Here is a 12592-nt window from a genome sequence, read left to right as displayed (position 1 = left end):
TTTCATCAGCTGAGGCGACCCTGGTAAGAAAGCGGTTTATTTCTAGTGGACACCACAGTAGGACGGGCAACAGCCAAGGACGAGTTCACCACATTGGGGCCGAGGGTTGGGGAGCATTATTCAAGTCTGGCCCCAGGTGAAGCGGGGTCAGTCTAAAGAGTTTCTAACCTTGCCAAAGGTAAAACCTCAGAGTCCTGGCTGCCCTGGACCAGGGAGGGTGGGAAAGAGGAGAACTGGCTGCTGGTCCACCTGCTACTGCTCTCTGTGTGATCTTGGGCAGGTACTGGCTTGTCTGAAGTTCTCCAGCCCCGGCATTCCGTATGACTTCTAGACTAAACCTTAACTGAGATAAAATGCTGTAGAAGTCATGAATGTTGTGCACCAAATACCTGCAATTCTTTACCGACCAGGCACAGTCGGGGTACGCCCTGGTGCCCTGGTGGTGGTGGTGCTGCTGAGTGTGTGTGTGTGTGTGTGACTCATTCTGGCCGTGAGTCGTGAGAGACAACATACAGTCACATCTAAGCCAGAACATCCAATGTGAGACCCTCCAGAGCTCTCCCTCTGGCAGAGGAACCCACCACCTTCAAGATGGGGGTTGATCATCAGCCTGCGTTCCTTGGATGAGCGTGGTACCCTTGCCAAGCTACGATGAACACGTAGCACAAACAAGGAAAAACCATTGTTTTAAACCACGGAGATTTGGAGACTGCTTGTTTGGATGCCACAACCTACATTGAAATGACTGCTGCTCTCATCTCCTCTTTCCTTATGTTTTGATGAAAGGGGGACCCTCCCTGAGGCCTTTATCCTCACTTGTCGTCACATCTCTCCCACCTGCTCAGGGCACGGTCCCCCCACAAATGATTTTTCTCACTCATTCATTCGTAGCTCTCCTCTGCCCCATAATGATGCCAAGGCAAAAGAAAGCCCAAATTCAGGGCCCTGGCCCTCACCACCTTCCCGCTTGCAGGCAGCCAATAGACAAGGAGTGGCCTGAGTTTCCAAAGATCAGCAGAGATTTGTTATCTGCTTAACACTGGGGCCAGATAAGTCGGAACCCAAACAGGGCCGGCTTCAGTCACTGCCCAAAGTCAGACCTTCCCCTGGTCAGTCCTGTTTCCCCTTCTCTGATCCCTGGAATGCCCTGTAGTCCTTTCTCCTGCTTTGTATCCCATTCCTCTTTCCTCCAAACCTCCCAGGATTCACAAAATCCTCCATTCTGTTATTGCCACACATCCATGTTCTCTGCCTCTTGGAAGAGCGTTTCTTTGCCACCTGTAACAGCTGAGACTTGGTGCCCCAAAGCCCTGGGCCTTCTGCAGCCTCACTGGTGATGGTCCCTAGCAACACCCAAATGATGAAGGGCTGCATTTTTGACAGAAGAGTGAAGGGGAAGGAAAGGACACAAAAGAGGGATGAGACATCGGGGGTTTTGGAGGGCGGTACTGCAGCCATGACCATACACACTGAGTGGATGTGTGGGGAGGTGAGCAGGAGGGCCCGCAGGAGCAAGCTGTTGAAGCGAGTTGGAGGGCCCAGTGGGGTTTAAAAGAAAGGAGGCCAGGGACTGTAGTGGAAGTGTCGCCAGGAAGAATGGGGATGTGGTCCAAAAAGCGCAGGTACAGAGGGAATTCGAGGCAATAGCAAGCCCAGGTCACCCTTAGGATGAGTGACCAAGGGGCATGGAGGTGCTCGCGGGATAGAAAGAGGCCCAGGTGTGGAATAGTAGCGTGTGAGCGTGGAACTCGCCTGGGATGATGGTGGCAGGTGATGGGTGGAGAGAAGCCTGCTTTAGAAAGAGGGAGGACAAGGAGGGGTGTGACAACGGCCGGGGGAGAAGGCTGGCCCCAACTCCTGACCAAGCACAAGGAGCAGAGGGAATTGAGCAGCTTTCCCTTCACAGACCTGAGGCCAAAATTGGCACAGCTCTCTGGGGACTGCCCAGCAAGGGGCAAGGAGAGGGTGGCGGGCAGGGTGTCCAGCACCTGCTGGCAACAGCTCACCAGCTCCCAGGAGAGGGTTTGGGGGTGGCGAGCATTACGGGCAATGTGTCGTAAGAATAGCAGCCTAGGCGGACTCACACTTGGTTCACCAGTGGGGGAGGAACAGGGTGACGGGCAATGGAAGTGCAGTCTGCACTCAGTCTCTGGGGGGAGGCGGGCATGGCTTTGGCATGGCCACTGTGGTAGAGCCAAAGAAGTGGCAGATAATGGTTGTCACTCAGCTGTGCTTCCCGCGTAGCTTCTTCGAAGGAGATTCTGGTCGTGGGGGTTGAAGTGGCAAGGGTTTCTGCATCCCAAACTAGAAGTTAGAAGAGATCACTCCAGAAGAGGCTGTCTTCTGTGTGGGAAGAGACTGGGGCCCCAAGATCTTTTCCTTCCTTCCTTTCTTTTTCTGCTTTTTAGGGCCACACCCGCGGCACATGGAGGTTCCCAGGCTAGGGGTCCAGCCAGAGCTGCAGCCGCTGGCCTACACCACAGCCACAGCCACAGCCACGCGGGATCCGAGCCACGTCTGTGACCTACACCACAGCTCACGGCAACGCCAGATCCTTAACCCACTGATCAAGGCCAGGGATCAAAGCTGCATCCCTGTAGACACTAGTTTATGATACAAAATTTTTGTGATAAAACAGATATATAGTACAGGGCATGAGAAGGCTACGAGTCAGGAGAATTGAGCTCTGGCTCCAGCAGTTCGTGACTTCTTCACCCGCTGAGCCAACTCCCCCAAGTTCTTTTTCAAGCATCTCCTTTAAAGGTTCTTCCCCAGACAGTGAATGCCAGCCAAGCAGCAACCACAGGATTACAACTGTCACTTTATATCAAAGCCACTTGTCCTGTGGACACCACTGAGCTGAAAGAGTAGGGGAAGGACAGGGTAGAGAGACCACTTAAAGAACTAGAGGCTTCGTGAGATTTTTGTCAGGGGTTACCTGCACCTTGGAACTGACTGAAAGTCGTCAGGCAGGAAACACCAGAGGATTTTGAAGAAATTATATTGCCAGAGAAATGCTAAGTCATGTGTGCTAAATTCTAGGGTTGTTCCAGCTCTGGAGGAACTCCTGAGCCTGGCACTTGCCATGGCAGGAAGCAGGCTTCCAAAGCTGCGCTGCCCCCAAAAGGGTGCCCTTCCCAGGGCACCTTTCATGTGTGGTCTGGGACGACAAGAAACGAAGAAGAACCTCTGTGAGTTTTTCCTCCTAGAGGGCAAAAGCAGGAAGTGCCACCTGGGCTGCGCTGGGGCTTTGACCTCCCACCTCTGACCTCTGACAGCTCCTGTCGGCCAGAGGTGCTGTGTGCTGCCCATTCTTCTCTGTTCTCAGAGACATTGTATGTAGCTGTTTTATACCAACTCTGTGCCAAAGGGACCTCCCTGTAGGGAAGTTCAAGGCACAGCAGCTGGGAGTTCCTGTGTGGTTCAGCAGGTTAAGGATGCAGCATTATCACTGCTGCAGCTTGCTGCTCAGGTTTGATCCCTGGCCCAGGAACTTCCACAGGATGCGGGCACAGGAAAAAAAAGGGATCACTCCAAAGGGATCGATCCAAGAGAGACAAAGTCTTTCGAGAACGCAATGTTACAAGTGAGATGGGCCGTCACTCCTTCTGGGCTCTATTTGTTGGCAGCAAGTCCAACACATGCTCTAAGAAGAGTAATCAAGGAGTTCCCGACGTGGTGCCGAGAAAATGAATCCGACTAGCATCCATGAGGATGCAGGTTCGATCCCTGGCCTTGCTTAGTGGGTTAAGGATCCGGTGTTAATGTGAGCTGTGGTGTAGGTTGCAGATACAGCTCGGATCTGGCTTTGCTGTGGCTGTGGTGTAGGCCCGTGGCTACAGATCTAATACACCCTAGCCGTGCCACGAGTGCAGCCCTAAAAAAAAAGACCAAAAAAAACAAACAAACAAAAAAGGGAATCAAGTACCACTCTTGACAAGGGATGTAGCAAAGAATTCATGGACATATTTGTAAAACCACCACAGCTATTATCATTACATCCCAATGAAATGTTTTTGAAATATCAACATACAAAAGAATCTAAAGATCAAATCATCAGGATTAGTAGCAGAGTTTAGCAAGTTTTCTAGAAAAAAAAATACATAAAAATCAGTATTTTTTCTGTGAACCAGGAACAAAGAGAAAATATACTTTCAAAAAGTATCATTTGTAATAGGACCCCAAAATTTTTATTTTTTTGCTTTTTAGAGCCACAGGTGTGGCATATGGAAGTTCCCAGGCTAGGGATTAAATTGGAGCTGCAGCTGCCAGTCTACACCACAGCCACAGCAACGCTGGATCCTTAACCCACTGAGCGAGACCAAGGATTGAACCTACGTCCTCACAGATTTGTTACTGCTGAGTCACAACAGGAAGTACAAAAATTTAAATTTTTTATTGAAGTATAGTTGATTTATAATGTTGTGTTAGGAGTCCCATTGTGGTGCAGCAGAAACAAATCCAACTAGAAACCATGAGGTTGCGGGTTCAATCCCTGCCCTTGCTCAGTGGGTTAAGGATCTGGCATTGCCGTGAGCTACGGTGTAGGTTGCAGATGCCGCTCAATCCTGAGTTGCTGTGGCTGTGGTGTAGGCTGGCAGCCGTAGCTCCGATTGGACCCCCAGTCTGAGAACTTCCATATGCTGCATAGTTTATTACAAGATATTAAATATAGTTGCCTGTGCTACATGGATGGACCTAGACATTATCATGCTAAGTCAACCATACAATGAGACACCAACATCAAATGCTTTCACTGACATGTGGAATCTGAAAAAAGGACAGACTGAACTTCTTTGCAGAACTGATGCTGACTCACAGACATTGAAAAATTTATGGTCTCCGGAGGAGACAGTTTGGGGGGGGTGGGGGGATGTGCTTGGGTTATGGGATGGAAATCCTGTGAAATCGGATTGTGATGATCATTATACAACTACAGATGTGATCAATTCATTTGAGTAATAAAATAAAGAAATAAAGAAATGCAGTTGCCTGTGCCGTACAGTAAGTCCTTGTTGCTTATCTATTTTACATACAGTGGGGGGGTGTCTGTTCATCCTGTACTTCCAGTTTACCCCCCTCCACTTTTCCCCTGCGGTAACCATAAGCTGGTTTTCTGTGTCTGAGTCTGTTTCTGTTTTGTAAATAAATTCACTTGTATTATGTTTCAGATTCCATGCATAAGTGCTGTCATGTATCTTCCTCTGTCTGACTTACTTCACTCATTATGACAACCTCCAGACCCATCCATGCTGCTGCAAATGGCATTTTTCATTCTTTTATATGGCTGATATTCCACTGTATGTATCTATATGGCACATCTTCATCCCTTCATCTGTTGATGGGCATTGAGGTTGCTTCCATGTCTTGGCTATTGTAAATCGTGCTGCTGTGACCACTGGGGTGTGTGGATCTCTTCAAACTAGACTTTTCTTTTTTTCTGAATGTTTGCCTGAGAGTGGGGTTGCTGGATCATATGGCAGCTTTATTTTCAGGTTTTTTTTTAAGGAGGCTCCATACTGTTTTCCATGGTAGCAGGACCAATTTACATTCCCACCAACAGTGTAGGAGGGTTCACTTTTCTCCACATCCTCTCCAGCATTTATTATTTGTAGACTTTCTCCTTTTTTTTTTTTTTTTGGTCCTTTTAGGGCTGCACCCTCAGCATATGTAAGTTTCCAACTAGGGTTTGAATCGCAGCTGCAGCAGCCAGTCACAGCCACAGCCATAGCAACACAGGATCTGAGCCACATCTGAGAACAATGCCACAGCTTGTGACAACACTGAATCCTTAACCCACTGAGTGAGGTCAGGGATTGAACTGGCATCCTTCTGGATGCTAGTCAGGTTTGTAACCCGCTGTGCCACAACAGGAACTCCTGTTTGTAGACATTCTTTTTGCCTTTTTTTTTAGGGCCACACCTGCAGCAGAGAAGTTCCTAGGCTAGGGGTTGACTCAGAGCTGAAGCCTCTGTTCACAGCAACACCAGAACCTTAATCCATGGAGCAAGGCCAGGGATCGAAACTGCATCCCCATGGATGCTAGTCAGATTGGTTTCCGCTGAGCCACAACAGGAACTCCTATTTGTAGACTTTTTTTTTTTTTTTTTTGCTTCTTAGGCCACACCCACAGCGTATGGAGGTTACCAGGCTAGGGGTCTAATCAGAGCTGTAGCCACTGGCCACAGCCACAGCAATGCCAGTTCCGAGTCACATCTGGGACCCACACCAGAGCTCATGGCAATGCCAGATCCTTAACCCACTGATGAAGGCCAGGGATCAAACCCGCAACCTCACGGTTCCTAGTCGGATTCATTTCCGCTGTGCCATGACGGGAACTCCTATTTGTAGACTTTCTGATGACGCCATTCTGACCAGTGTGAGGTGACACCTCGCTGTGGTTAGGACTCACATTTCTCTAAAAATTAGCAATGATGAGCATCTTTTCATGTACCTGTTGGCCATCCATATGTCTTCTCTGGAGAAATGTCTATTTAGACCTTCTGCTGATTTTTTGATCGGGTTGGGTTTTGTTGTTGTTATTGTTGTTACTGACTCGTGTGAGCTGTTCATATATTTTGGGAATTTCCTTCTCATCTATCCCATCACTTGTAAATATTTTCCCCCAGTCAGCAGGTTGTCTTTTCATTTTGTTTATGGCTTCCTTTGCTGTAAAAAAGCTTTTGAGTTGATAAGGTCCCATTTGTTTATTCAAAAAAAATTAAATGGTGTATTATTTTCCTATGATATGTAACTGCCACAAACTGAGTGGTGGCTTAAAAATAATAGAAATTGATTCTCTCAGAGTTCTGCAAGGTAGAAGTCAGAAATGAAGGTGTTGTCAGGGTCATGATCCCTCCAAAGATTCTAGAAGAAAATCTTTTCTTGCCTCTTCCAGCTTCTGGTGATTGTTGGCCATCCTTGCATTCATCAGTCAACCTCTGCATCTGTTGTCACATGGCCATTTCCCTGGGTCTTTGCATGGCCTGAAAGACACCCATCACGAATTTAGGGCCCAGTCTAATCCAGTGTGATCTCATCTTAACCAATTACACCTGCAAAGGTCTACTTTCAATAAAGTGATATTCTGAGTGTCAGAGCAGAGGTAAAATTGCAGAGAGGTCACTATTCGATCCAGCACAAGTGGTAATGAGGATATTTTTAACCAAACGGATGTAAAACCTTTATGCATAAAATTAAAAAACTGTATTAAAATACATTAAAGCACAGCCAACAGACTGGCAGAATTTAGTTTTGTGATTCCTCTACAGATTGGTCCAATAAATCAATTCAATCCCAATTAAAAATCTCATCAGGTGACGCTGATTGTCTGAACCAAAATTTAAAAAACTGTTTTATATTTTGGATGAACAAATAAAAACACCAGGATATTTCTCAAGAAGAACCAGGAAAGGAAACTGCCATACTTAACCAGATATCAATACTTACTCTATAAAGCTAATTTGGTAACTGTCAATGTATTCAGAGCCCAGAGACAGAGGCCAGTGGAACAAACACAGACACACGCAAAAAATGGAGACTTGACACATGACAGATGTTACATTGCAGCCCAGAGGGGACTGATAAAATATTCAGGAAGCAGGACTAGGATAACTAGCTATACCTGTGGGAGATACTATGATTAGATTCCTGCCTCAAATCTCATTTACAGGGGTTCCCGCTGTGGCTCAGTGGTTAACAAATCCGACTAGGAACAATGAGGTTGCGGGTTTGATCCCTGGCCTTGCTCAGTGGGTTAAGGATCTGGCGTTGCCGTGAGCTGTGGTGTAGGTCGCAGATGCGGCTGGGATCCCACGTTGCTGTGGCTCTGGCGTAGGCCGGCGGCTATGGCTCTGATTTGACCCTTAGCCTGGAAACCTCCATATGCCGCAAGAGTGGCCCAAGAAATGGCAAAAAGACAAAAAACAAAAACAAAACAAAACAAAAGAACTCATTTACAGATGGATGAGCCACAAATAAGAAAATCTGAACACTAAATATTTTAGAAGAAAATATAAGGGAACATTCTTATGACCTCAGGGTACAGGAGAACTTCTTAAAATAACCCCCCCCCCCAAGCATAAAAGTAAAGATCAATATTTTGTTTTCATCAAAATTAAAATATTAACTTGTACGAGAATGTTTACAGCAGCGTTATTCATAATAGTCAAAATATGGAAGCAACCCAAATGACCATCCATGGATGAGAGGATAAACTATGGTATATCCATGAAATATTATTCAGCCATAAAAAGGAATGAAGTACCGATACATGCCACACCTAGAATGAAAGTCAAAAATATTACGTTAATCAAAAAAAGACAGACTCAAAAGACCACATATTGTATGATTCTTTTCATATGAACTGTCCAAAATAGACTGAATTTTGTCCCCTAAAAGTCGTACACTGCCACAAAAATCCGTTGCACTTCTTGACACTAAAAATGAAATATCAGACAGGGAAAATTAAAAAAGCAAAAAAACCAAAAACAATCCCTTTTAAAACAGCATCCCCAGGAGTACCCATCATGGCTCAGTGGTAGCAAACCCAACTAGTAACCATGAGGATGCGGGTTTGATCCCTGGCCTCGCTCAGTGGGTTAAGGACACGATGCTGTTGTGGCTGTGGTGTAGGCTGCAGATGCAGCTTGGATCCCACGTTGATGTGGCTGTAGCATACATAGGCCAGCAGCTGGGGCTCCAAATAGACCCCTAGTCTGGGAACCTCCATATGCCACGGGTGCAGCCCTAAAAGACTCAGTAAACAAATAAAACAGCATCCCCCACAAAAAATACTTCAAAATAAACCTAACCAAGGAGGTGAAAGACATATGCTGAGAACTGTAACACATTGATAAAGGAGTTGAAGATGATTCAAAGAAATGGAAAGATATGCCATGTTCTTGGACTGTAAGACTTAATATTGTTAAAATGGCCATATTATCCAAAGCAATCTACTGATTTAATGTGTACTAACTCTACTACTAATCCTGATGATTTCACCTTCATATTCTTTCACATGTATGATGTTTCAAAAACATTTCATTGGAATATAATGATAATAGCTGTGGTAGTTTTACAAATATGTCCACAAATTCTTTGCTACATCCCTTGTCAAGAGGTGGCACTTGACTCTGCTTCCTTAGAGCTGGTGCTGGACTTGCTGCTAACAAACGCAGCTCAGCAGGAGTGAGGGCACATTTCACCTGTATTGTTGAGCTGTCAGAAGACTTTCTCTGTCTCCCTTGGACCACTTCCTTTCAGGGGAAGCCAGCTGCTGTGTCTTGAACTTCCCTGCAAAATGTGTAAGTACCAAGGGGGAAACGCGGCGGGAGGGATAAATTAGGAGTTTGGGATTAACATATACACACTACTGTACATAAAACAGACAATCAACAAGGACCTACCGTATTATGTATAACATAGGGAACTTTACTCAATAGTCTATAACCGATATGGAAAAATAATCTCAAAAAGAATGGATATAGGTAAGCGTACAACTATACATCTGAAACTAACAAACGAACTACATACTTCAATAAAAAATTAAAAACAATACAAATTTAAAAATAAAGTTCACTAAGTGTTAGAACTCGCCCTAAGACCTCGGGGAGCCAGGGCCTCAGAGGGGACCCGGCGGGATGCCTCGAGGGCCTGGGTGGGGGTAGCGTCAGGGGAGACACTAGAGCGCGCGGCCCCCGCAGGTAGACACGGGCGCGCGCGCACTGCCGGCAAGGCGCGTTCCCGACACCCCGCGTGGACGTAAAGCAGCTCCAGCGTGTCGTAAAGGGGCCGCAAATAAGCGGAGCTCGGGCCGACCGCTAAGCATCCACGTTGGAGGCCGTCTCTCCTGCGGAAAGTGGAAAGGACCTGTTGCTCGTCACAGTGGGCTTCGGCCGACCTCAGCCCCGCGTCCGGCACCTGCCGTCGGCCGGCCGGCCTCCCCGGCGCGGCGACCAGACTCCCCCGGGCCGCGGGGTGCGGCGGCGCGATGCGGCCCGTGGACGCGGACGGGGAGCGGGCCCCCGACGACGACGACTGGGCGAGGCCCCCGAGCCCTGTGCTCCTCGCCGACCGCCGGGACGTCGCCGCCCTCGAGCGCGAGCACGTGCGCGCGCACCTGCGGGCCCGCCGGCGGCTGCGGGAGATCGAGGGCCTGCTGGACGAGATGAAGAGCGAGGTGGAGGCCTCGGGGGCCGGCGCCCTGGACCCGGCCGGCAGCGCAGGCGCCGCGGCGGAGGAGCGGGTGGTGAAGCTGTGCGAGGAGGTGGAGAGGAAGGCGGTGGAAGCCGCGCTGATGGGGCGGAGGATCGTGGAGCTGCACCGGCAGATGGACGGCTCCGGGTGTTACTGACGACGCCGCGGCGGGTGAGCCACGGACCGCGGCAGGGGTGCCGGCGGCTCGCTGGGCGGAAATTCGTAACGCCCGGCGTTGCGCTGCGTGTTCGCGGGGAGGGGAGGAGATCGTGCTGAGTTCTGCGCTTAGATGTCGTTTTACTTTTTTAACGTTGGTAATTAATTGGAGAAAATGACTTCACGTGTTGTTCTGAAACGAAAAGACTATTTCTAGTAAAGTAAGTGCAGACCGTGGACCAGCTCAGTCACTGGGATGAAAACCCAGGCCGTTGGGCCAAGAAAGGAAGGAGGGTTGCCTTAGGGAAGGGCGAAGCAGCAGTGCTGGATGGAGAGCTGTGAGTGCCGTGAGACCGCACCGTTTCAGGGGACCTTAGGGCAAGTGGTAGCATTTCCCACGGTCGAAGGGGGTAGTGTGTTTGCCTCTTTGATAGGATGGATTTTCCCCACCCTCCGGTAGGTGATCGGCTGGTGGACCTCCCTTCAGCTGCTGAGATGGACCGACTGCTTGGAGAGATTGAAACCAAGAGTCGTTCGTTTTCTTTCTCCTTGTTTTCACTCTGATAAACGCTAAATCTCCAGGACTAGTAGGACAGATAGTCTCTCCATTATGTTGTCATATGTGGATTTTGATTATGAGGTGCTTTCATCTTGGAAAAAATAGTATTTAACTAAGTGCTCTTGCCTAAAGGAACAGGGTCTAGGTTATAAGCTGCCCTGTGGTCTTATTTTTTGTACTGTGCTTTTATTGTCTTTTTAAAGTTTGAAAGTGGACTGCTCTGCTTTGCTGTTTTTTGTTTTTGTTTTTTCATGCTTCCTGGAATTTGGGGCCCATGAAAGAGATTGAGGTCAGAATTCTTCAAGAAAGAAGATTCTCCTTGGCTGCAGCTGCTGAAGCAAAAACCCAAACCCCAGACAAGGGTGTGGATGCCACTACTTTGGATAAGATGGAGAAGGCCCAGAGGACTCTTGGGCACGGAGAGTGGTGGCGTGTGAATTTTGGGGGTTCAGAGTCCATCACATCAACTGAGAAGAGCTGTGTTCTTTTGGTTTTCTTTGTTTCTTTCAGAATTGTAATTTTTCTGTGACGTGTTAAGCAGTGCACATCATGTAACCTGTCTGGTGAGTAACCTGAAATAGGGTGAGTTCTAGGTGACACGTGTATCTGCTGACTTTGGGGCAGAATTTTTTCATATGATGCAGTTATGGGTTTCAGAGGCTTCTCTGCCACAGGTGCGCATGACCTCCACAGAGGCCTGGAGGGCTGAGGGAGGAAGGCACGGGGCTGGCCATCGGGGACCCCAGACTGATGGTAGGAGGCATCTTCCAGGTTTAGATGGTGTCCAGCTTGGGTCATCAGAGCAGACCTCACAGGTATACAGGTCAGAGCTCTGGCTTGTTATGCTGAAGTTTATTTGCTTGGAAAAACAAACACTGAAAGACAGTTTTTGTGCAAATGAGCAAAGCCATTGAGTTGGCGAAGAGAAAATGAGAATAAATAAACTTTTTCCAGAATGTAAGTGTCGTCTTGATTGCTGTCATTGTCAAAAAGAGGTCAGATACTTCTGATTTAGGAAATGTGTTCAAAAGCCTGTCGCCCAGAGGGAGGTTAACTCTGCAGGAGCCTAACAAGAGTGGGGCGTAGGCAGAGCAGGAAGGGGCCTTGTGAAGGCATCTGGTCTGGCCCCTGCCTTCAGGAGCTGAAGTGCATCCGGTTAACCTTCACTGTGGCCACATGCCCCCTCCAGACTCTGCTGGGTACTAGGAATTTCCAGAAGAAGCCTTCTAGTTGAGACAGACCTGTGCACACATTGCTAGAGTCCTGGGTCCCCCGTGCTGGTCTTTGACTTGACACACAAATTGAGTGCCCATGGTTCCTGGGGTATATCAGGGAACAAAGTGCTTGTACACTTGGATCTGATATTCCTAAGACACTTAGAACAGTGCCCAACCCCCGTAAGGCAGCGGGGGAGTGATGTGGCTGGTGGTTAAGTCCTACAGAAAGAGAGGAGAGGGCGTTGGCAGATGGGGCATGGGGGGCACGTTGCGGGTTTACAGAAGCTGTTCAGTGACATCTGTAACACAGTGACATTTGAGAAGACGCAGGGATATCTAGGCAGAGTGCTCAGGCAGAGGGGACAGAGGACAGAGGGGACAGCAGCCTGGGCCCTGGGCGGTGAGGGAGGAGCAGGAGGTGCCCCGAAGTAGCCATCCTCCCCCTGCCAGGGACAGCCCCGTG

At 48.3% G+C, this 12592-nt stretch overlaps 1 protein-coding gene across 1 annotated transcript; it reads left to right on the top strand.

Moving 5' to 3' along the window:
* Positions 1–9796: 9796 nt before the first annotated feature.
* On the top strand, positions 9797–11873 carry LOC125138008 (putative MORF4 family-associated protein 1-like protein UPP). Its single transcript, XM_047799225.1, has 2 exons — positions 9797–10368; positions 11194–11873. Exon 1 carries the CDS (start codon positions 9992–9994, stop codon positions 10352–10354), a length of 363 nt encoding a protein of 120 aa, XP_047655181.1. The 5' UTR covers positions 9797–9991; the 3' UTR covers positions 10355–10368; positions 11194–11873.
* The last annotated feature ends 719 nt before the right edge of the window (positions 11874–12592 follow it).

Source organism: Phacochoerus africanus, chromosome 10, assembly GCF_016906955.1.
Source record: "Phacochoerus africanus isolate WHEZ1 chromosome 10, ROS_Pafr_v1, whole genome shotgun sequence".
In the NCBI taxonomy this organism is placed as follows: Eukaryota; Metazoa; Chordata; class Mammalia; order Artiodactyla; family Suidae; genus Phacochoerus; species Phacochoerus africanus.
This window is presented reverse-complemented; position numbering and strand designations above follow the sequence as displayed.

What these genes read in the sequence shown, in the direction of transcription:
- LOC125138008 (XM_047799225.1), top strand. Translation starts at nt 9,992, where the DNA reads ATGCGGCCCGTGGACGCGGACGGGGAGCGGGCCCCCGACGACGACGAC.